Source organism: Miscanthus floridulus, chromosome 7 (genome assembly GCF_019320115.1).
Source record: "Miscanthus floridulus cultivar M001 chromosome 7, ASM1932011v1, whole genome shotgun sequence".
NCBI lineage: Eukaryota > Viridiplantae > Streptophyta > Magnoliopsida > Poales > Poaceae > Miscanthus > Miscanthus floridulus.
Genome location: NC_089586.1, coordinates 66,429,910 through 66,454,428, shown reverse-complemented (window position 1 = coordinate 66,454,428; position 24,519 = coordinate 66,429,910). Strand labels below are relative to the sequence as shown.

The following is a 24,519-nucleotide window of genomic DNA, read 5'->3' as shown; positions in this document are numbered from 1 at the left end:
ACAATTCAGCTCATCCAAACCAAGCTCTACAAGCTAGTGGTATTTATATACTTTCTTTGCCAGCCATGTACTCTCTCACTATGACATTCCTCCTACGTGTTGGGGTCTTGGGGATATGCCACCCGAAAAGCGTGTTGAAATGTTGGCGAAACGGAAGTGGAGGACGTTTACAGAAAAAGAAGATATGGGAAGGAAGGGGAAGAGAAATTGTGTCCAGAGCTCACCGTGGCACCTACCCACCTAGCCGTGGTCAAGTCACGTCCTCCCGGCTCCCGGCTCCCGGCTTGCGGCACCGGCAGGTGCGCGACTTGGAAGGGCGGCACGAGCAACGGGGGCTCAGCCCGCCCACGCGGCGTACCCGCGGACCGGCCCGCCCGCGGAAGCCCGAACCCGGCAAGGAAAACTAACACCTCACGCCGTCGCATCGCACGAGCTGCCCCGATTCATTCGGACTTCCTTCCGCCTCCCCAACCGCGGCTGCTGCGGCGACCCCAACCCCAGCCCGACCCCACCTCCCGCGCCGCCGCCGCCCTCGCCCCCCGCGCCTTCGTCGTCAAGAGCAGGGTTCCGGCGGCCGCGTCTCCCTCCCTTCCCCCTCCTCCACACTCGGTTCAAGCGTCGGCTCGCTACCGGAGGCCCTCGCCCCCTCGACTCGTACACCCGTCCCCGGCGGCGATCCGGCCGGCACCGGAATCCTAGGGTTCCGACGAAGCAGGTAGCTGACCGTCCCTCGTGCGGGGCCTCTCTTCCCTCTTCTCTGCTCCTCCTGTTGGATCAGGATTCGGGACGGGCGGTGCGTGCATCCGCGCTCGGTCGCCTCCTCGAGATCGTAGACCTAGGTGCGGTGGATTAGATCTCTGAGATTGGAGGTGCGTGGCCTCCTAGAAAGCTTGGAGAGCCGTTTCTCTGTCCGGATTTTGTTTTGTACCTGCTGCCGAGATCCTGATTTCATGTGCTTATACCATGCTCCGATAGCTGTGCATATGTCAGACGGCAACTCATTCTTATTGTATTGTAGTTTTCTATCCATTGTTTTGGCTGGGTGGGCAGCGCTACCCGTGCCAAAATTCAAGTGATATAATAATGTTGCATCTAGTTAATCCTATTTTATTATACTAGCAATCAGGTTATTGTAATAAGTATCCAGTTGCTTGTGTTTAACATGTTGACATGATGTTGCATCTGGTAAATCCAATAAGATGATGGGTATGGTCTTAGTCTTATGTAATCTTATGTAGTCTCATATGATTTAGTTGTTTTCAACATCTTACAAGATCACAGTCTGTGATTACACTCCCTGTGAATGGATCAGTTTATGTACTACCATAATGGTTTGGAGTACATGAAAGGAACTACTGCAAATGCGTAGTTCATTTCTGTGCTTATGCACATAATATAATGGGGACTCAGGCATTTATATACGTCTCATTTTTGAACTACCTAGTTTTACCTTTGCTTGCTTGTCATGGCAACACCCATTTTTGCTGCGCAAAATGTGTTATGAGCAATACAATTGTCAAGTAGCACTTTTTGCCACAGTTTTTCTACTTAGTCACTTTATTAGGTTGATAATACAAATTCTGATCTAGATATGCGGCATATGCCTCAGTGATAGACATTTTATGCGGTGCATGGGAATCTTTAGATGCAACTCCAATATTATAGATATCAATGGTCTTTATATACATCTGTGGTATTTGCCAACAATGTACTTAGATCTTTATATGTATTTGCAATATTATACATCCGTTTACATAGACTCCATGTGTTTAAGATAATTGTGACCTTGTCATCGTATGATGGTCAGCTTCTTAAGTACTTGTTCTCCAACAGTTTGTCACAAGTAACCAGTGCAATTCGTCTGGTGAATGCAAAGCTTTCTTATACTTGACTCAGCATTAATTCTGGGTTCCTGTACAGGAATGATGAGTCATCAACAGCAAATTGCCCCTCCTAGTAGGGTTTCTGTGAATGGATTCCCCCATCGAAAGCTGGATAGGGAGGGTAGTGGAAGGCATGAAAGTAAAATAAATTTGGTGAGGTCATCGTCTGGTGGTTTTACCAATTCAGGTAAACATCACACCTTATATTAAATGGTTTAATACTTCAACATTTATGACCTATTGTTGATAATGTTTTCTGTTATTAAGAAATGAGCTATTGTTGATAATGTTTTCTGTTGATAAGAAAATGGCATCAAACTAGGGCATGGAAGCCATTCGAGGGACCGGCTAATCTATGTTCTAACACAACTTATTGGGCATCATGTGGACGTGCATGTGAAAAATGGGTCTATAATCTCTGGAATTTTCCATGCAACAAACTCTGACAAAGACTTCGGTACACCTCTCTTTTTTTCTCAGTTCCTGACATAGCTTTTAAGAATCCTTAACAATTTTCTATTCGAGCACAGTTTTCCTGAATTATATTGTCATATTCCTTCAATACTTAACTTCAAGATTCTCCTACAGGAGTAGTCTTAAAAATGGCTCAGGTCATAAAGGATGGTTCTGCCAGAGGACAAAGATATGCTGATGATGTTGTAAAGAAACCTGAGACTATGATAATACCAGCAAGGGAGCTTGTACAAGTCTTCGCCAAGGTTTCTTTCTCTATTCTTATTTTTCTTGTCTATGGTTCGCAAATTTTCGTTTGTTATTCCTTCCCTAATTATTAGTTTGTTTGATTTATGTGGGGGTACTTCTGATGTGTTTATGGATTGAATTGACAAGGTGTTGTGAATTATTATCCCTTTTCTATGTCATTAATTTAATTATGTAGTGACTATCCAATATGGATTGTCAGGATGTAGCACTTGGCGTTGATGAGCTGCCAAAAGGTCCTGGCCATGACAAAAGGAAGGACTTGCTGATTGATTCTGCTATTTCCCGCTCTCATTATCTTGAAGAGAGGGAACTTGAGCGCTGGGCACCAGATGAAGGAGATTCAGAGTGTATTGAACTGGAGAAGTATGACAGAAAGGGAAATAGGTATTTGATGTACTGAAGTAATATATGTTTTTCTCCCTCTTCCTTCAACTGCAACAACCAACCACCTTACTACCTTAGTCATTGATATGTATGGTCGTTAGATGAGCAATCATCTCTGCTTATCAGCTTCTTTTAATTGTTTCATACTCATACATTGTATAATCTAGTTCCATATAACAGAACAGCAAAAAATGGACTATGTAGATGATAATGTTGAACAGCAATATGTGATTTCATCAGTGTAGGCACCTATTGTTTGTACTGATGTCCTAATCCTAGTGCTTGCATCGATGGAAATACTGCTGGAACATCTCGACATTATTTGCTTTGGTTGTACAAGGCTGCATGATAATTAGTAATTCATACATTTGCAGGAGCTGGGACCAGTTTGAAACCAATGCAGCTTTGTTTGGGGTAAAGAGTACTTTCAATGAAGAAATTTATACCACAAAGCTTGAGAGAGGTCCTCATATGAGAGAGCTTGAAAAGCATGCTTTGAGAATAGCTAGAGAAATAGAGGGAGAAGATACCAAAGATATTCATCTTGCAGAGGTAAGCCTAGGCTCACATTTTTGTTTTTGGTCTCAATGTTGCAAGTATAGTGAAGACTGGAGTGCATAAAAATATAGTATACAGGCACATTCTTAGTATTAAAGATCTGAAGTATTGAGATTATGTCTGCAGGAGAGAGGCTTATTCCTGGGTGATGACTTGGACCATGATGAAGAGATAAAATATTCAGCAGTGCGTAGAGACACCGATAACAGCAAGTACAAGCCACCATTTGCTAAAATTCCAAGCAGTACATGCCATGTTGATTCGTTTAACAGGACAGTCAATATTGATCCCAAGGATTCACTGGCATGTTCATCAAAAATGGTACAGAAGTATAACTTTTTTATACTAATGTTGTTAATTAAGTACTCCATAAAGTCTTTCAAGATATACTTTGACCATTAGCTTATCTTGCTTACAATATGTATCAATTACTACAAAGCCAGTGTTTATTACAACATTTGTGAAATAGAATCTAGTGATGCATCTTTTGTGCACAGGACATACATATATTTAATAATTGATGGTCAAAGTACACTATATACTGACATTGGGGAAGTACTGTTTTTTAGGTGTTAGGCAGTCTCTACTGTGCAACTTTGCTGGTTAATTTATTTTTTGCTGTAAGTTTGACTTGATACATTCTCAAAAACATGGAATGGAAGAGGATAAGGTCTTGCTTTTTACATGTTCTTTTATCTTGAAGAAGCCTGGGGGAGTGTTTGCCTTTTAACCTTTATCAACAATATTTCCAATCTATTCTATGAGAACCTTACAAGTCAAATTACATTTTTGTTTAAGAGCTTTTTGTTTTCAGAGAATAGTTATTCTATGATCTGATTGACGCAGTATATTCATAAAAATAGCTATGCTAATGCAATATTTCGAAGCATGACATCTGCACGTTTCTTAGTTTATTTCTTTGACGTTCAGGATGAAGAATCATCATCCCACATATTTGATGATACCGATGCATCTGCCACTATCCAAACCAATAGCGTTAGCCAGCCAACATCTGATCACCTATCAGATAGACCCTTGTCCAATGATGAAAACAGGTACAAAGTCCTCTTCACCTGGGTTGTTCAGTCTTCAATTATGGGCATATAAGTTAATGTAAGATCTGTATATAATAGTAGCTGATTTCAAGGCAGTCACAATGATCTCATGTTACTTCCCATGATAAGGTTTCTATTTCTTGTTGACCTGTAGCTAAACTCAATCTAGCCAACCGCATGCCGATTTAGCTTTAGTTAATCTGAGCTCAAGCTCTATTTTCATTAGTGCTCTGCTTTCAAATGAAAGTCTACCCTGACTTGCTTAGGACTAAAATTCATTTCTTGTTTTTCTGCTCTCAATTGCATCCAAGCTGGTTTAAGACCTTGGCATGTTCATACCCCTAACCCCTTGCTAATTCATCAGCAATGATTATTTGGTGATTGTTAATCCTCCAGGAGACCACCAGATTTATACTTGTCATTTGATTTGAAGAAGGATAACATATTTTAGAACACTTCAAAGCTAGCCTTTCCGCAAAAATGGTTCGATTGTATGCTAATAACTAACCCCAGTTTGGGTACAAGTTTCCACCTTTATAATACATAAGAGTTCATAGCTGCTATGCTATTAGTCTAACCAATTGCTCCAAGGACTGTTGCTCGTCATGTCCACTCTGATTTTTGGAGTCATGGTTTTCAGTTACGCTTGCCTCTTTTGAAGCTTTTTCTATTGTATCACTTATATTAACCATTACAATCCTAATGATAGTTTATTGATTTATGCTAACATTAAAAAGTATGCTCTTCTGGGCTGACCATATGTAGCTGGTATCCTTTGTGGTAGTTGAAACTGTACTTACTGAATGATAAACAACTGCAAAGCAGATGTGTCGTCTTCTTAGCCCATGCAAAGCATGAACTTCAATGATACTGTGTTGAAGCATGTTTTGTAATTTGTATGTAATGTAAGTAGTATCCAAACCTGCATTTCCTTAGGTTTACATATGTTTCCACTGTTGGAGATGGGAGTACGCAGCTCTCATGTAATAAGAAACATTAAATGGGAAATAGAACAGAACAGGGTATTTTTAAAACTGGGAAAGTGCTGGCTCATTTACCAATGTCAAGTCACATACATTGATGGGGAACAAACATATTTTTGGCCTTACTAATTAGCATGCACACCACCGCCTACAAGCTGCTGTACATCTATGAATTTTGGCTTGCTATGCTAACTAACTTTGACTTCAGAGTTCAGACAAAATTTGAAACGCTGGAGAACACTAGAGTACTTACATTGGCAGCTTCAGGAAGTAGACTAACCAAGCAAAGTCCTCTCTAATCATTTCCTCGAAACGCGAATTAATTCTATCAGCATAAACATTTCCAGTTGACCTGTTATTTTAATGACCATTTATGATAACCCTGAAAAGTCCTTCCATGGTCTCTGCTAGCGTAGTATTTAGCATAATACAGATTCTCTGTGTAAGTGTAAATGTTGTTTGGCATTAAACTGCTATGCTGATTGTACATGTTCCTCTCCTTGCTCCTGTATATCAGTAGGCAGGGTTTCTGAACCGAAAATTCTACCAGTACTCTCAAAATTAGATGGTATACACGCGTTTTGAAGATTTCAACTTAATAACTTTCTACCAACAGTTAGATTAACTGTAAATGAGCTAAATCAAATCGCTCCTGAACTGGTGTACTCCAGTGTTTACTGGTTGAACTTGACATGTTTTCGAAGTAGATCACTAGTAACATGTTAGAACAGATGACAGCATAATTGATGCACAAAGCAAATTTGACATATTGTTGTGCACCTTAGGTTGGACAGAAAGCTGAGCAAAGAGAGTAATGAAAACATGGATAACAGAAAGTTGCAACCTGAGAATAATGTAAGTTTATGTTACTTTGTTAAATATATTCGTTAAAAAAAATCATCTCACACCTGAATTGAACTTATTTTCTTTTTATTTAACAGTTATCTGATGGTGCCAGACCTCTTATTTCTGAAGGTGAGTAGTAAATTTAAGCATCAATTGGAAATTTCCTGTACTTGTAGACTTGGTGACTCATTTTCCATTTATCTTGATCATTTGGATGTATGTCAGCTCTCCTTTTCTTTGTGTGTAAGCATTGTTTCTTGGATCTCATTGTTGTTATTTTGTCCTTTTTGCTATTTATCAATTGTATGAAGATAAGATTCTAAATGGATGGTTCCATTACGTACATTACATTTATGGATTGTTCCTGTGCCATGTGTGTGTTTTACGTGCACCATTACATGATTTCTATTGATTTTTTTTAAACTTCGCGACATGTTGGATCAACTGTATTTAATCTTATGGGGGTACCATTTCCCCTGGGCTCTGACCAATTTCCCTATTATTATGTTATGTACCAGATGTTAATTTGTAGGAAACGTTTTTTTTGTGCCTGGCATGTGTATTTTCCTTAGTTTTGAGCTTATTTATAGCTGCATTTTGATTCATTTGAGTAAATTGCTTTGGACCCTCCTGTTCTTTGGCTCTACTAAATTGCAACATTTCAATAGCATAATATGTGATGCTATGCTACTTCTGCAGGGTTGGATGGGCGACCCTCAAGTTCACATGCATATGAACCCTCATCTTCTGGTCAAGGATTCAAATCTCGAGAAACACCTGATTTGACAGTATCTGTCAAACATCCTTCTGCGACGGAACCTGTGACTTCCTCTCAAAGACCTGGCAGTTCAACATCGTCAACATCAGAGCGCATTGCTGCAAACTCAGCTGCGAGTGCTCCTGGCTTGTCACCAAGCTCTTCAATAGGATCCCTTACCTCTGAAAAATCAACTTTGAACCCTAATGCTAAGGTCTGTCTGACATAAAGTTGTTTATGTTCTTCTTTGATCACTTCTCCTGATGAATCTGCTAATACCAAATCTTAAGTTAATCTACACAACTTTTATGTATTTAATATCAAACTTAGACAAGTTTTATTGGTAGGAACCTAAAATGGTTCATATCTGTGATGTGTGATAAGAGGTAGTACATTGGCCTTTTTATGATTGCATGCTTATGAACATATGTCCATTTATCTGTTTTTGCAATTTATCAAAAATGATAGTTGTTTCTTCAATCAGGAATTCAAGCTAAATGCTAATGCCAAGAGTTTCACTCCGTCAGCATCTTTGAGGCCACCACACCCTACATCATCTGATGCATCATATTACTATCCTAATAACATGCCGGCTGCACCACTTGGACCTGGTTTGCCAGTGGGCATGGGGGTGAGCCTTTGTATCTCTGTTTCTTTTTCATGTTTGTTCTTCGAAAGTTTATATGAAATAGGTGGAACATGATTTCAGACTGAATGCAGATGGTCAAATACTGGTCTCAGATGAATAAGTTAGTTTTCTCAGTAGACATCACTGAAGAGAGCACTAGTTTGCCGACAAAAATAATTGTCATTAAGAACCAGTTACCTGCTTGTCAGGCACCTTCTTATGTAATAGTAATTCTTATTGTTGTTTTTTAACGTAATTGTTATTGTTTTAGCCCCATCAACTCTCCAATATGAGATTTCTGACTCTCTGTTTTCCTGAATTGTTTACGATATTAAGTAGAACTTGAAAGTTTACTGACCAGTAGTAATATTGGTAACATCACGATTTTGCAGACAAATATCTTCCCTTAAACGAGTGGACTTTCATCTCTTGTTTTTTCTGAAAGGATTTCTCATAATATGTTTGTACTCCAAATTATAAGACGTTTTGACTTTTCTAGATTCATTGCTTTAATTGTGTATCTAAACATAGTGTATATTTAACTGCATAGCAAAATCTATGTATCTAGAGCCAAAACTTCTTATAATTTGGAATGGAGGGATTAATTTTATTGAGCACTAATGAAGTGTAAACTGTTGAGTCATTCTTTTCAGAAGGTTGTACTTCATTAGTCAAACCTTGATTCAGAATGAGCAATACATTATAGTCACTGCATTTACATAAATTAAATTGCAGTTCCCACCGGCATATGGTGCCCAGCCTGTCATGTATAATACTCAACCTGGAGCATCACCGCAGGGTTACATGCATCCTGCTGGTCCACAGGTGAGAAAAGGTTTACCCGTAAGTTAACTTTGCATTTTTCACTTTTATATGATACTGGGTTCTCATGCCCAGATAAATTTGATTTCAAATATATTATCGTGAATGGCTGCGTTTTTTAAGTTTTGCTACATTCCAAATTGTAAGACGTTTTGACTTTTCTAGATACATAGCTTGTGCTATGCATACCTATGTCTAGATCCATAGTAAAAGCAATGTATCTAGAAAAGCCAAAACTTCTTATAATTTGGAACGGAGGAAGTAGCATTTAGTGTTATTAACTTATTTGTTTGAGTAATACAACTTTATCCTTTGCAATGGTCTTTCTTCTGTCATCTCTTTAATATTTTGATTCACAAATCACAATGCATTGTGATCAAGCAGGTTCACTTATTTAATTTATTTGAGCACTTCAATCTAAATTGAAACTTGCCGATGAACTGTTAATTTGCTCCAAGCTAGTGCTGGGCTAAGTTTACTTCTTTGTATGTGCAGTATGGGCAGCAGATGATGATGGGGGGGCAGACTCGTCCTGTTTATTATTATGCGCATGTAAGTTAAAAAATGACTGTTTTATATGCCTTTGTACATACCATGACATTGGACTAGCAATCAGAGCACTATAGTGAGCTACCCTTTCTTGATTTTGTTTGAAATATGTTTTGCAGGAGATGCAACAATACAGAGGAAGAAACTTCTAGATATACTATTTTGAACTGCTGCTAGATGAAAATTGCAGCAATCCCCACAGGTGGGATTATGACCAGGCAAAAACCGCTATTAGAATGGAAAGAACTGGTGATGACCTCCCTGACGATTGCTTGGACAAAAAGCCCCACCGACCTTGTGTTGCTCGGATTGCCTGGTCAAAAAGCTCTTCATTCTGTATCAGTGTTGCTACGAAGCAGGTTGACTGGAATTTCTTATTATTTTTGTCAGACTATTGATGTTGTAAATTAAATTGCGGGTCAACTGTTCGACCCAGAAATGACATTCATAAATGTGTGAGAGTGCCCCATGTAACATTTATGTGTTCCTTTCTTAACGCTTGTTCTGATGTAAGATTTGAATGAAATTCTCAAAGCTGAAATGGATTAAATTGCTGACCTATCTGCTCGTTTATACTCGGCTGGGGTAGCAATCCTGGAGAGGATGGAGAATCTCAGTAGCGTAGGTCTGCTAATGGGGAGGGGTGATGGGTTTTGGGGGGCAGGTTCTCACATGGGGTCTGTATCGATGGGCGGGGACGGGTTTTCCTGCATCGTGGGTTGGGTTTAGATGAAAGCGATGGAGCAAACCTGTGTGTCATTATAAAAGATTGCAGTTGTCTACGAGTCGCTAAAAAGTTTGAGTGGTACTGGCTGGAATTTTTTTTGCCGTCCATGCCATTTCGTCTGCTGCTAACAGTGTCAAATGGAGCTATGAAAAGTCAGTGTCAAATGGAGCTGCGAAAAGTCAGAGCTGTCCTCTAGCTAGAGTAATTTGCTGAAAGTTGTTTTTCTCCTTGCCACTCTCTGATCCTATGGCTTTCGTATTGTCTGAGAGTGTCAACTTAGGACTTAATTAGACGCTAATTTGAAGTGCAAATGACCCTGACCCTTAATGAAAGTTGTAGAGCTTTGGGAGAATGACAACTTTGTTGCAGGCGGCAAGACCGAATCAAAGGTGGCATTTGGATAGCCCATGGGAATGGGTTTGGGATATAAAGATGGATAGAGTTGAGGTGGGTTAGGGATAAGTTCAACGGTTTTTGTACTCTTCCCTTGTTTGGCCCTTCTGATTTTGGGTTATGGAAGTGGTGGGCCCCACACATGATTTGAATGAATAAAAAATTGGATAGTCTACCTCCTCCTTCGTGTATGCTATTCGACTGAATGGCGTGGACAAAAAAAAAAAAAGTTCTGACCAGTGACACTTGTGACCGTTCGAATTTTTTAGTAGCTTGTATGCAACTGCAATATTTTATAATGGCACACAGGTAAAGAAACATAAAAGCATGTCTATAACTATATGGCTGCAACATTTTCACAAATAGCATGTCTAGGCCGGATTGTAGAGTAGATCCCAAAATGAATTGAAACGTAGGACGATCATTGCATAAATCTCCAAGCCTCTAGGTCTCATATACGAGTTAGAGTACCATGTGTCCAGCTATATTATGAAGTCCGATTCCAAGATGAATTGGAATGTATAACACGAATGTTGAATAAATTTTTGAAGCATAAGTCATTCAGCCGGCCGCACAACAAGTTGTACATCCTATTATAATGCATGAACATGTGGGCTACTATGACAAAATAATATATAATGCATGAACATGTTGGCTACTATGACCAAATAATATAGGTGCAGTGTTGCTGCCTGAAAGAGCACAATTATTCCTCTACAGAAAAGAAGTGCATGGCAATTGTCTTATTTAGGTTTGCCTATGTCTTCCTGGATCCATTAGCATTAGGATTCCCGCACTTGTGAGTGGAAGATGAATTCTGGAAACGTCACGGTAATATCTCTGCACATAATACAATTATGATGCTCGTAAATTGTAACTAAGCATGCATATATCACTTACAATAACACAATTACATCAATGCAACGGAGCTAATGACGATTCATAAGAATTCGTTCATTAAGTTTTGATTATTTTAATATTTTAGGAGGCTCATCTATTCTCTCTTTAATGCATTTTTTAAAAGGCAATCGACAAGAGTTTGTCAAGCATATATTTATATCTCTTATAAAGATAAACCCCACTAACAATTTATCTTGTCATGCAAAATGTCCACATCAGCATCCACTAAGGGTCCGTTTGGTTTGGCTTTCTAGGTGTTGTGGCTTCCAAAAAAAAGCCAGAAGCCAAACCAAAGGGGGTACCCATACTCCTTGGCTTCTAGAGAAAACTGCTTTTGTGCAGTTCATTTTTCACAGTAGGGGAGGAGGTGCTTTCTTGAGCTTTGGCTTTCACAAGTTGGAAGAAATTACCCATTGCCACGGCTTTCACTCCGACGGCGGCGCCCCTCCTCCTCCTCCGGCGGCGGCGCCCATCCTCCTCCGGCCTGGGGCCTCAGGCTACTAGGGACCAAGGGGAAGGTAGGAGGAGCAAGGGGAGGGCGCGGGCATCCTATTCTGGTGGTTCGGGAAGGGAGAGGGGAAGGGTGAGGCCCGGCCGCTGGGATCAGTGGCGCTGCCTGCCTCGGTGCGGTGTGCTGCTCCGGTGAGAGGAGGAAGGAGGAGGGGTCGAGGGTGGAGATGGGGTGGAGGTGCATGAGGGCGAGGAGCTCGGCCTCGCGGTTGCGGCGCTCGACCTCGCGCTCCATGGAGGAGAGCACCTCCTTGCTCTAGCCCGCGACCCAGTGCGCCTGGAGGAAGAAGATCTGTGCGTCTCGAGGAAAAAGAAGATAATGACGAGTGGGGTCCGCGTGTCAGTGAGAGAGGAAGAGAGTTCAGTGGGGTGGACTGTGAATGACATGTGGGTCCGCTCGTAAGTGTTTTCAAAAAGCCACAGTTGTTTCACCAAATGGCTTTCAGCTTTCTCACAGCCCACAGCTCACAGCAGCTTTTTCCACAGCTCACAACTACTTTTGCGAAAGCCACAGCTCAACCAAACACACCCTAAAACATCCTAGCACATTCAACTATCTCGCCATGCAAAGTGTCTACATCAGCATCCACTAACATATCCAACTAACACATGTCATTATGTCTTTATTCAAGCTGTTGACATTAGCAAACCACATAATTTACTAACATATATTTAGTTGTCTACATCAGAATGCTAAAAATCATCCACTAACATGTATTATGATATTTATTCAATCATATTAGTAAATATAAGTAGTATAATTTTATCAGCGATTTCCACAGCAACGCGCGGGGCATTCTTCTAGTTAATAATAAAGAAGCAGCAGATTTCAACAACCAAAATACAATAAAAACAATCCAACTACAAAATACCCAAAAGATGAAGGTGGAAGCAAGACAACCATCAGAAAAAGCACAAGCAAAGAACCACTCTATAGCAAAACAAGCATGGAGGACACGTGGGTTCCACGTAGGTCGTAAATATGCCTCTAGAAAGAAAAAACAACATCCACTAATGCTGACAGCGCCAAGCCAGAAACCTGGTCAATGGTAACATTGGAGAAAAGGACCACACCACAATACCTACAACAAGGACATGGCATCAAAGACGTTAGTGTTGCCGAACCTCTGCATGAAACCAAAAGTCCCCCACCCCCTCCCCCACCCCCTCCCCCACAACCTGTTAATTTTTCCATCAAAGTATACTACTTCCAAAAGAATGCTAAATTCCAAAAGTTGCACCAGACCACTGTAGGCACCAGTTGCCAAGCAAATATTTTTGGTCCGCACTATCTCAGCAGTATTTTTCAGCGAACGAACAGTATTTTTCTCTCACAGCATTTCAACATAAGCGTCAGCACAAGCCAAATTTCAGCGAAACAAACAAGTTTGTATTTACATATAGAGTTAATGAGCATCCTTACTGGTATGTGAGTGTCATATTCTTCAGTAGAGAAGGATGTGCCATCACAAGACTCTGCCACTCCTCAAAATCAATCTTCCCATCTTTCTTTGTATCTACTTCTTCAAACGTCTGCCCAAGTGGTTTAATTTATGCACTAGTAATTAGTAGCTTAAAAAGGTTTCACATAATCATACGGACACCAACTTTTTTTTGGCTTGTAGCATTTGTGCATTACAGAGATTTAATACCTTGTCAATGATGATTTCAATGACCTCATTTGAAAGGTTTAGATTTGATTCGGCAAGTGTTACCTCCATCATTTGCTTCAGCTGTAACGAAACAAAGGCCTATGAGATTTGACCATTATTTGTTGCATAATATAGTGATAGTTATGTAATTGGGCAATCTTGTATTCACCTCCTGTCGTTCGATGAAGCCTTGATTTTTTATATCATAAAGTCTGAAAGCAACTTCAGAAAGGAAACTTTTGTAAGCACTTCTTATTTGAATATCTTAGGTACGTGTATATGGTAAAAGAAGCTAAACTAGTCTCAGTACAGAAAAAATATGGAAAACCCTCAACATGCAAAGTTGAGTAGGTTTATCAGTCTTCACAAGAGCACAATAGGGAGGTTGCCTAGTAATGCCAAATTCAATTAATATAAGATAAGAATTCGATGAGGTAATGGCATTATATTGTAGCATGGATATTGCAGTTGCTCATCTTATACAGATAATAAAGAGGCGGGTCAATCTAGAAAAGATAGGTTGTGGATGAAGATAGCTAGAAAATAATTGACTTACAGTTAATCTTATCATCAACAGGAGTGTCAGGATGGAAGACCGAAAGAGCCTGAGCAAATTCCTCAAATTCGAGTCCCTTGGTTTCGTTGGTGTCAAACAAATCAAATACCTGAAAACACATGTGCAAAGTTATCGACAATATAAGAAATCAGTGGGCATGCATTTTTGGTTAATTCATTTATCCAAACAATATAGACAAATTAATGCAATTGCTCGGTTCTCTACCTCTAAACATGGTGTATTAGCTAGGGGAGTAAATAAATCAATTTTTCTTTGAAATGAATGGGGTTAAATAAATAAATTGACCCGGTGACAATTGATACCAGCAATGTTATCTCCAATGTTGGTATCTCTAAACTAGCATACCAAGTGCCTATCCTCTTCTTAATAAAAAGAAGTAATTAATATTGATCCACTCCATTATTTGAGGACATGAAAAAAAAAAACAGGTTGAGATATATAAAAGCTCCCCAGCATGGCGTGAGCATAACACGTACGTACCCGGTCAACAAAAATTGTGCATCGTTTGTTGTCACCGAAGACTTTAAGGTTGAACTCTTCCTGCAAAAAACGGATGGAGATAACATGAACATGCATGACGCCGCATGCATGCCCTAAAAACGGATGGGAAAACAGGAAATGCACGCAGAGCAGAGCCGCTGCAGGCATGCATACAACTGAGAGTGTTGCGGCGAATCTAGAGCAAATTAGAGTGTGGTGCACTTATCTTGTGGGCGCATAGACTTGTGTTATAGGTGGTGCATATATGGTTAAATTTTAGAAAAAAAAAATCATTGTTTTCACAAATTTTAGGTGATGCATTTGCACCCATTGGCCTCTAGCTAGCTTCGCCCCTGGAGTGAGAGGTACGAATACGATGATGGAATATTGAAATCGATCTGTACGTGCATATATAGCTGACCTTGCTGATCATGTCATCCTCGACGGCGGCGCGGTCAATCCGCTTGAACAGCACGTAGAGGGCTTCGATCTCGTTGACGCTAACTACACCACGCAACGCACGTATATATTACAGTACATAAAGTTGTAGTACTCAGCCACTCAGGACTCAGGAAGGAAGAGAGCAGTTGCATGCAGATGGCAGCGAGAAAAGGTATAGGAGAGCAGAATACTCTTATTACAGATGGTTTGGTTGGACAGGAGCTCGGGATCGCGGGGGCCGTCCGTGGTGGCAGACCTGCTGCTGCAGCACACCACCTTGGCCAGCCACGACCAGAAGCCCGCCATCTACCTAGCTCCGGCGTCGGTGCGATGCCGATCGATCGACCTAGAGGCGGCGCGGCGGGCGTAAAGTAACTCGGGTTCACGTACGTGGGATCGGAGTTGTAAATCGTAACCGAACTGTAAAAGGGCAGACCCGGTGCGTGGTGGCTCCCATGAGTAAGGTCTGGGGAAGAGAAAAATCGAGCCAAGCCTTTCTTTCACAAAATTTGTGAAGAGACTGCTTCAAATCCGCGCGACCTAGTGACTCAGTGAGACAACTCTCACCACTGCACCCGCCCTGCCCTCGAATCCTAACCGAACTGTGACGCAGGAAAATATACATACATATAGCGCCGCGGGTGTGGCAGGATTCTACTATGTCGAATGCGCAGAGTATCATGAAATGAAATCGACATGGAACGCACGACGAGGATCTCAATCCTGGATGCCGCCGCAGACTTCAGGTATCATCAATCAAGCTGGGGTGCCACTCTGCTTTGTACCGACTCTTCTTCAAATCCAAGCGAGGCTTGTATTGCTCCTATCGTCCAGCTTTGTCCTTTCGGGACACGAAGACAGGAACCCAAAAACTCTGGCGAGCTTCACACTTGCTTCCCATCCGCACCAATGGAGTCTTATTTTCTCCAACGGCAATCGAAAGGAAAGATCTCTCCAGTGAGCTTGTCTGTCGACAGGCAGGTCAACCCATCACGAGGTATACTTCTTCATTTCCAGTTGAACTTAACCCATCATGGGAGGAAGAATTCAAGCCTTTTGGCGAAGAAATGTGGAGACAGCAATAAAATCTAGAAGAGGCACTACATGAAAAACAACATTGGGTCTTCTGCTCCATCGTCTGCAGCATAGATTCCTCGTGTATTGACCTGCAAGTCATCAGCGATGCAGGACTTTGTTTTCTGTAATAATATCTCCATGATGTGCATTTCCAATGGTGTTCTGATAAACCAGATGGCTACGACATCAACATAGGCCCCAGGGCACATAACACAGCACAGCAGCAAGTATGCTTGTCTGTGTTTCTTATTGCTAATGATGCCAAATCTGGCCAGTCGCCAATTTACACAATTTTAGCAATACCAAAACACAAGAAAATAAGTGCAAGTTTGACCACCGTTCGTTGCAGAAACTACATTGGTCAGTTGAATTACTTTTAGCAAGCCCTGCTTTCGTCATAAGCGTGTGATGTCACGAAACCATAAATGTGTGACAACTCTAGCAAAGAACATGAATCTTCCAAATAGCAGGCATAGAGATATTATCGGTTAAACGCCTCTACAATATATAATAGGATAACAAAATCGTGAGGAATACAACCCAGAGTATGATTCCTTTATTTCAAAATTATGGAAGTAACAGAATTAACAGCCTCTATTAATTCAAAACTACTATTTAATAAATACCTCTGATAAACAGCGTGTATATAATTTAACCATGACCTAAAACATCTGCTACAGTGGCACCTTTTTCAATTAAACACAATATAGATATCACAGAACTGGACAGCTGTCCCCCCCCCCCCCCCCCCCCCCCCCCCTCTCTCTCAACACTGTGAACAGCATGTACACACCCCTTGCTTTCAAATTATTAGGCCTTTGAGTATGTTACATCCTATCAATAACCAGGCACACTAAATTGCCATCATCATTAATGCACGTACCTTTAACCAGAAGTCCAGAACACCCAAAAGAGACAGGTTAAGGCTCTCATATTAGACAGGCAAGATCCAGCAATTATTTTCACCTAAACATATCGCTAATTAGCTACCCTTCATCATAACCAGCTAGCCATTTCGGAATATATAAGATCCACATCTAAGGCCCACTTAAGAAACTTAACGAAAGAAAGGGTGTACATTGAAATACAAAAGAAAATCATTAGCATAGCCATCACTCTGGTTGTAGCATGATCTAGATAAAACAAACTTATAGTCGACATTAGGTTGCTTCTATTTTTGCACGGGAGAACTAAGTTAAACAATTTGCTTCATTGCCCAGCTATCTTCAAGTTTTTGGCTAAAAGTTCTATGACACATGCTCCCTATCTTATATTAGGTATGACATAAGCTGGATGGTGCAACGTACATGAGATGATTTTGTAGAGTTAGCAAAAAAGCAATAAGAGAATTGATGTACATCATTTTATTGTCTACTAGTTATGTATAAGGAGAGTCACCAGCAATTGCTCGACAGAATTGTGCTCACCTCGATGATTGCAGAGTGTAAATGTCAGAAATGATACATATAAAGTTACTGCTCTAACAGCCATCTTGGGCCTCTATAACATGACAAAAGACACTAATCTAGTTTTCCTAGAGCCACCACAGCTATAACATCTATACAATACGGCTAGTGAATATACAAGTAATATTACACAGCTGCAACCAATATTTGACAAAAAAGGGTGTACCCAGTGCAGAGAGCTCCCGCTCTGTGCGGGTGTCAGTGGCAAGCCTTACCCTCGCCTGTGCAATGCGAGGAGACCACGACTCGAACCCGGGACCTTCCGGTCACAAGCAGTAAGACTCTACCGCTTGCACCAGGCCCACCCTTCGCAACCCACGTTTGACAGCTGGAACAAAATGCATGTCAACTACAAAAATATCAAGATTACATCAAATGCATATTATAAGATTGATGACAAATAAGCAGCTTCTAGAGTTTTACCTTTCCAAATTCCAATAGTACAACTCACAAGAACTCTGGCAAATTGGTAATACTGCATAATCCACTAATGTCAAGCGTATACAAAAAAATTCCTTGATCCAGGAATGCTTACATCGAGATTTGTGGCAGCAAAGTTTGACAATCTGGGTCAGAAGAGAAGTGTTTTGATATCAATATTTCTCTACCAAAATAAAATTCCTATTTCTAAACAAAATATTTCTCTGAAAAATTATTTGGAAACGACTTCATTTCTTAGTAAAATAAAAAAAATACAAGTAAATTACTAAAATGAATCCAGCTTCACAATATTTAGAATGGGTACTTTGTTGAATCTATTTATTGATATATTATAGGTTACTAAATTAACCATACATGCAACTCATAGGTATGCCAGATAAGCTAATATGGCGATATAATTACGTCTCAACAACTTGTTTCATTCATCTTGCATGGTAAAAGAAAAAGGAAAAGGAAGGTACATTCTGACTTAGATTAAGAAGCTGCAACAAACCTGATGCTGCATCTGGACCCAAATTCAGTAATGTCTATAAAATTCTAAAGAACAAATTCAAATCCACATTAACACTTTCAGCATCCCTATATGGTTAAAATTACAAAAAAAATTGCCAGATATAACAAGAGTCTCGACTCCCAGCTACTCAATAGAACCAAATATACACAATTTCCACATTCATTCCGATCCATATTCAAGCAGAACCACTGCCCACTGGAGTACTGGAGCCAGTTAGGAGTTGGAATATACAAACGTGCGCTAACATATGGTTGGAGAAAGTCAACAAATTAGTGACAGAACAAGGTTGATGACAAAGTCAACACAATTAATGTAGAGAAAGTTGCAGCACTGAGATGAGTACAGAACTATATGGAGTATGAAGAGTACACAAGGGGCAACTAGTAGACATTAGTGCCAGTGCATCCTATGACAAACAATGTAATATATGATCAATAAAATAAAATAAACTGTAATAATAATCGATCAATATCTTATTTACATTGCGTGGTTCATATTTAATGCTAATTCTGTCATAGGCTCATAGCTATTACAGTAATGCATGAAGATACAAATGTGTCCAGACTTGCACAAAAAAGAAACATATCCTATTAATCATGGCCCATTCACAGTATTCAAACATACAGAAATGACCTCAGATCATCTCTGCCTTGAGCCAGGCCAATTGACAAATCTGTCTCAAATCTCCAACAGAAGGTTACACTCAAACGTGAAGATCAGTCAGAGAGAGAGAGAGAGTAGTCCAACCATCAGCCAAAACTTGGCAAATCAGTAACAAAAATTTACATCCCTGAGCTGAAGGTTGCAATCATGATAGTTGCTGATAAATTAGTTGCTTTCATTATTGATGTTTGCATCAAAAGTACCACATGCAGCAAGTTCATTGCAAAGGAATGTGGAAGTTGATAACAGCATGGTGCAAATCCATGGCTGCAAGTTCTTCTAAAGTTAACAACTTAACATTAGCTGCACTTGATGCAACTATAAAACTAAAAGCAATGGCCAACTCTTCAACTAACAACACAACAAATGAAAACATTCCATGTATGAGTTTGACTGAACACGATCATTAAAGTGATAATGTACATCACTGTAGCATCAAGAAAAATTATGATACCTTATCATTGAGGGATGCAAACTTCCACACACATTAGTTCACTATTATTTTGAGTGTGCTGTTGCAAGTATAGTCCATAAAACTGGAATACAGTAGCTCACTCCAATGTAGCATAGTGATGAAACAAGAATGATAGAAAGAAAGAACCATCAAGCAACAAAAAGTAGTCAAGAATACTTGAGAAAAATTTACTTTGTTATTTTAAGATCTGGTGCATTTTGTACGGCGTTCATGAAAAGGCACACTGAAAAGAATATATTGTGAACTCCTAAACTATATGAATCAACTAAGCTGAACAGTTGTAAGAAGCCTTGTAAGTTTACTGAGGGTTTCTCGAGCAGAAACAGTGTCAGGATGGTGCTCGCCACAGATAGAAGTGCGGATAAATATAGCCTTTCTTATCAGGTCATCTCCAATGTCATATTGTCCACCCCGGAGCATCAGCTTGGCCCTTGTTTCCAGTACAGAAGCTTTCAGAAGAGCCAGCTCCTGCCAAAGATAAGTGTACTGGGCTTCTGAATGAGCTTGCCTAAAGCAGGAGAATGACGTTTCTCTCCATTTTCCAGCATGAGCAAGCATGGACTCAGCTGCTCTCTCTAATGCATCAGTGCACAGGCGAAGCAGCTCTAGTGCTGCGTTACAGTGGGAGTATGTTATAAATGTGTGTATTGCAAGTGGCATGACAATCTGTTTCACAAAGAACATTAGTTCAGATGGTCTCAGTTCTACCAACAGAGGATCAGAATCAAATCCAAAAACCATGAAGCAGGAAGCCCACAGGTGCTCGGAGGAATGTTTGATTGAGCCTTGGAGGTACACTGATTGGACCACGGCCTGAGCCGTTCTTGTGCCTCCTCGCTTTTGAGCATATAGCCTGATCAGATCATGGAACTGTACATGTTCAGGCTTTGCACTGCATCTGGCAATTCCAAACCTTATTAACATTGCAGCTGCTTCAGCTTCAGATCTCTTCATCCTAGAAGTTGCAAGGCCACAAGTAAGTGTTCGCCACCACTTCCTCCACCTTGGACCCCTCCGGTGCTTCTTTGGGACTTTGTGTGCAGCCCGAGCCAACATGTGAATTGGAACTGCAGAGGGTGCAAACCAACCACATACTTGAACCATCCGAGTTGCCAGACTCCTAGGACCATCTGCATGATCAAATATTGATAAGCACACATCCAGCAGCCGGACAAGGATTTCATGATTTTTCAAGCTGAGAACTTCTCTGTAATTCCATGAAGAATTCCTGATGAGCGGTGTACGATTCAATGTGTCAAGTAGCCTAGTTGGAGTGATTGGAAGCTCTGAGAGTATAGCTCCAACAATACTTAGGCCAAGAGGTAGTCTTCCAAGCTTTTCCTCAATGATTTTGAGTGCATCAGTTTCCACCAGTGGATAGTCCTTGACACTTCCCTTCATTAAAGTCATTGCCTCAGCACCAGATAGATAAGAAAGCTTCATTGGTCCCAAGTTCATCACTCGTGGAAGACGTGTTGTTATGATGAAGTGAGTCTCCCCACCAAAGTGTGGCAAAAGGTCCATTATGACTCTCTTATCCCACCAGTCCTTCTCGCTCTCCAAATTATCAATTATGACTAAGAATGGTATGTCACGCATCAATTCTTGACGAATTTTGGCAATGGCTTCCTCTTCTTGCTCTTCAAAGCATCGATCACTTCCCTTTTCATGCAAGTGAGTATCTACACTTAAGTCAACTTCCAGAAAAGTTCGCAGAGCCAAATAGTTCTGTCGAATATATCGGCTTTCCCCTCTGACCCACAGAACCATCTTGTATCTCTGGAAGAATCTATATGCATACTCCAAAACCAAGTCTGTCTTGCCAATTCCAGGCTCCCCTGATATGCAAGCAATACCCTTACCATAAAGTATCTTCCTAGATCTTTTTTTCCTTCCACACCTTACGCCATTCTTCACTCTCAGTGGATGCCCATGCCGCAATGGACTACCCAATCTCTGCATCTCAATATCTTTCTCAGTCTCCTTCCAAAAAACTGGCTCCTTACCTTTGCTGTCATCGGTATTTACGTGCTCATGATTGTTAGCAGACCGCCTAACTGCAAGGCCTTTTCTTCTCTGCTTTGTCTTGAGCTCAAAATATTCTCTTTCTCCATCTCCCGTGACATCACCAAACAAAATGAGTTCCAATTCCGAGAGCTCTTTTTTCCTGCCGACAAAATCATCGTTACGAGGGAAAGGGAATTCCTCCTTCTCCATCCTCCCTTTCCACCTGTTCACCCTATCAACCACGCTTCGCCTGCCTAATTTTGTGGCCAAAAGAATGATTGTTTGCAGCATGCAATCTCTCCAGTTGCCATCATTCGCTTCTAATTGCACATCTACCACCCGAGAAAGAGCATCAACTGCTTCCATCCACTCATGTTCCATCCCACCATACAACATCCACAACTCACCACCATGTTTCTCCCACAATTCTCCTCGCTTCTCTATGATATCCCTGGCAAGGCAATCAGCTGCATCCAAGTCGAAAAATATAGGGATAAGATTTTTCTTGCCAAAGAAGTTCCTGAGCTCCTCGATGGTATAAGGGTTGACAAATGACTTCTTCGTGAGGATAACAACTCCATAGGTGGAAGCATTCATCATCCTCTCGACAGCATCGTGGCTGCGAGAATTTCGGCATCTAGACCTGTCAGAAACAAAGCAGCTGATTCCATGGATCTCTAGTTCTGCACGGAGCCAGTTTGTGAACCTCAGCAGTGAAGCCTTGCGGCCATGAAATCCAATGTACACATCGTAACTGCGAATCCTACTGACAGAGGCAGCTGATGTTGTCGGTTGGGATGATGATGATTTACGATATATTCCCCCTAGCCTCGTGTGCTTTTCCTTTGGAGCAGAACGACCACCATTGCTGGTCGCTGATGAACTACCTTGGCATGGGCCATTGAAAGTAGAAACAAAGCTGGGAATGTTGTAGACAATCGCTGGAGTGCCAAAGTTGCTTGAAGTGCAGAGGCTAATAGGAGGAGACACATCTGACGGCAAGACCCCGACGGTAGCTGATGGTAACTGCTCCTGTGGTGTGAAGGAATCACCAGAGAGTATATCACTTATTTTCAGCGCAATGCCATTGGAGGAGCACTCGTTCTCAGGATCAGTGTGCTCTGGGACACGGGCAGACAGTGACCGTGGCGTGAAGAAAGGGGACTGATTTGCTGAAACAAATGCCGATGAAGAGGACGAGAGGTTCCTTGATGCTGCCGAGACCAGCGCCTCGGCATCGGAGGTTTCATGTTGAAGCTTCATAAAACCATTTTCAGCTCTGCCCACCCCCTCAGAGTAGTTTGGAGTTCAACTCATCCCTGTGGCAATGGTTATCTGCAGAAGTTGAACACATGATTCCCCTCAGTGACCTGAACGTAATAGTAAAATGATACACATCGAAGGCAGCCTTCTGAGAGAAAAATGCTGTTGATGAACATGATGTGTAGGCGGTGCAAGTACAATACAACAGAGACGCAAAGCATTTGAGTGATCTCTGCGGTGAAGAAACAGACAAACAAGTACGACCAGCAAAAAGGACATTATTTTTCAGGCCAAAAGACAAGGCACTAGTACCTCATGACTACTGACCCAAACAGGAGTAAGTGAGATTCAACAGGCTGTATGCTTAGCGGCATATTAAATCGGCGATCCAGAAAAAGCAGGCAATCATGGGTGAATCAGCAGTAATAGCCCACCGAGTACTCGGAGACAAAAAAAAAAAAAAACAGTCCAACAAATAGAGGAGGGGGAGGGGGGAGTGCAAAAAGGCTGCAGCTATGTTTGCTATGAGCTGTGCGCTCCACTGCGTCGGCAATGAATGTGTGATGCGATGTCATTAATTAAAAAAATGTGTGATGCGAGAGAGCATGATAACAGCGGCATCATTCGGTGTTACGGACCGATAACACCGGGACGGGAGTAGGTGATTGAGCCATGATGGTGCCGAGGGTACACAACCAGCACCGAATAGGAAGGACGAACCTGGGGCAGGAGCGGCGGGGGGGCTTGGTGCGCGGCCGCGCCGCGCGGAGGGGTGAAGGCCGGCGATGGCAGAAGTTGCGCCGTCGACCTCACCGAAGAAGAGAAGGAAGCACCTGAGCAAATGGCCGTGGCGATGGGTTCGGATCAGCAGGGGAGACAACAAACAAAACAAGATAGCCGAGGCGAGGAGGGGGAGAGGAGATTTGGATCTGGGTGGGAAGCGTACCAGCCGAAACCGAGGAGGACGAATGAACGGCGACACGAGGCCCGCCCACCTTCGCGCGGATCTCGGCTGGACGGACGGAGGCAGGCGAGGGGGCCGCCGCCGCTTTTGTGGCTGGCGGGGCGAGGATCCAGCGGATGGAGGGAGGGGGGGAGAGCGCGGGGAAGGCGGAACAAAAGGTGAGAGAGACGACGAGAACGCGAGGGAGTGAACTGACTGAAGCGAAAAAGCGGGTGTGGTGGGGGGATTAGGGAGATGATGCCCCGCAATTACAGTGATTTTAGCGAGGGCGGCGGGGGTAGATTAGCGTGGTCCGTGCCCGTGCCGTGCCAGTGCCAGCGTGCCCACTGCCGCGTTCGCTGCTGCTTCTCGCCTGGGTCTTCTTCCCTTGCGTTGCGTTCCCATGTGTCGTGTCGTGTGTGAGCGAATCGAAGCGGCTGGCCTGCTGCTGCCAGGTGCCACCGTGCCAGCTACCAGCCCAGACGGCTGCCGAGCCGGGAGCGGCAGGGCGGCAGGCCGGCTGCGGATGGAGTGGCAGTAGCGGCGCAGGCCCTAGTACGTCGTGTCAAACGTGAATCAAGTCGCCCGTCCGAGAGAGTAGGGGCTCGTTTGGCACGCCTCCCGCCGGCTCCGGCTCCAGAGCGGCAGGGCGGCTGCGGATGGAGTGGCAGTAGCGGCGCAGGCCCCAGTACGTCGTGTCAAACGTGCATCAAGTCGCCCGTCCGAGAGAGCAGGGGCTCGTTTGGCTCCCGTCGGCTCTGGCTACCGTAGCGCTACTGTAGCACGGAGCAGCAGGAGCTTG

The 24,519-nt window shown here is 42.2% G+C and overlaps 3 protein-coding genes across 4 annotated transcripts; 1 reads left to right on the top strand and 2 right to left on the bottom strand.

Moving 5' to 3' along the window:
- Nucleotides 1–480: 480 nt before the first annotated feature.
- Nucleotides 481–9,749, top strand: LOC136467052 (polyadenylate-binding protein-interacting protein 4-like). Of its 2 annotated transcripts, none has more exons than XM_066465606.1 (15): nt 481–715; nt 1,921–2,070; nt 2,206–2,340; nt 2,472–2,602; nt 2,806–2,990; nt 3,365–3,542; nt 3,675–3,869; nt 4,479–4,603; nt 6,372–6,441; nt 6,528–6,561; nt 7,132–7,403; nt 7,674–7,820; nt 8,553–8,642; nt 9,135–9,191; nt 9,308–9,749. In XM_066465606.1, exons 2-15 carry the CDS (start codon nt 1,923–1,925, stop codon nt 9,338–9,340), a joined length of 1,800 nt encoding a protein of 599 aa, XP_066321703.1. In that variant the 5' UTR covers nt 481–715; nt 1,921–1,922; the 3' UTR covers nt 9,341–9,749. The 2 variants fall into 2 exon arrangements, with proteins under 2 accessions (XP_066321703.1, XP_066321702.1); XM_066465605.1 differs by having other exon boundaries at nt 483–715; nt 2,188–2,340.
- Nucleotides 9,750–11,090: 1,341 nt separating this feature from the next.
- Nucleotides 11,091–15,220, bottom strand: LOC136463343 (calcineurin B-like protein 3). Its single transcript, XM_066462342.1, has 8 exons — nt 15,069–15,220; nt 14,849–14,931; nt 14,428–14,487; nt 13,927–14,035; nt 13,540–13,592; nt 13,371–13,451; nt 13,142–13,251; nt 11,091–11,148 (listed from the first exon to the last, which is right to left on the bottom strand). Exons 1-8 carry the CDS (start codon nt 15,172–15,174, stop codon nt 11,091–11,093), a joined length of 660 nt encoding a protein of 219 aa, XP_066318439.1. The 5' UTR covers nt 15,175–15,220.
- A 4,440-nt stretch (nt 15,221–19,660) lies between these two features.
- LOC136467051 (uncharacterized) lies at nt 19,661–23,946 on the bottom strand. The gene is made up of 3 exons (XM_066465604.1): nt 23,721–23,946; nt 23,495–23,607; nt 19,661–22,846 (listed from the first exon to the last, which is right to left on the bottom strand). Exon 3 carries the CDS (start codon nt 22,772–22,774, stop codon nt 19,766–19,768), a length of 3,009 nt encoding a protein of 1,002 aa, XP_066321701.1. The 5' UTR covers nt 22,775–22,846; nt 23,495–23,607; nt 23,721–23,946; the 3' UTR covers nt 19,661–19,765.
- Between the last annotated feature and the right edge of the window lie 573 nt (nt 23,947–24,519).

Coding starts and splice junctions, on each gene's coding strand:
- LOC136467052 (XM_066465605.1), top strand. CDS start 1,923: ATGATGAGTCATCAACAGCAAATTGCCCCTCCTAGTAGGGTTTCTGTG. Junction 2,603..2,805: donor TTGTACAAGTCTTCGCCAAG/GTTTCTTTCTCT, acceptor ATGGATTGTCAG/GATGTAGCACTTGGCGTTGA. Junction 7,821..8,552: donor GTTTGCCAGTGGGCATGGGG/GTGAGCCTTTGT, acceptor ATTAAATTGCAG/TTCCCACCGGCATATGGTGC.
- LOC136463343 (XM_066462342.1), bottom strand. CDS start 15,174: ATGGCGGGCTTCTGGTCGTGGCTGGCCAAGGTGGTGTGCTGCAGCAGC. Junction 14,932..15,068: donor CCTGTCCAACCAAACCATCT/GTAATAAGAGTA, acceptor TGCGTGGTGTAG/TTAGCGTCAACGAGATCGAA. Junction 14,488..14,848: donor AGGATGACATGATCAGCAAG/GTCAGCTATATA, acceptor CGTTTTTTGCAG/GAAGAGTTCAACCTTAAAGT.
- LOC136467051 (XM_066465604.1), bottom strand. CDS start 22,774: ATGAAGCTTCAACATGAAACCTCCGATGCCGAGGCGCTGGTCTCGGCA.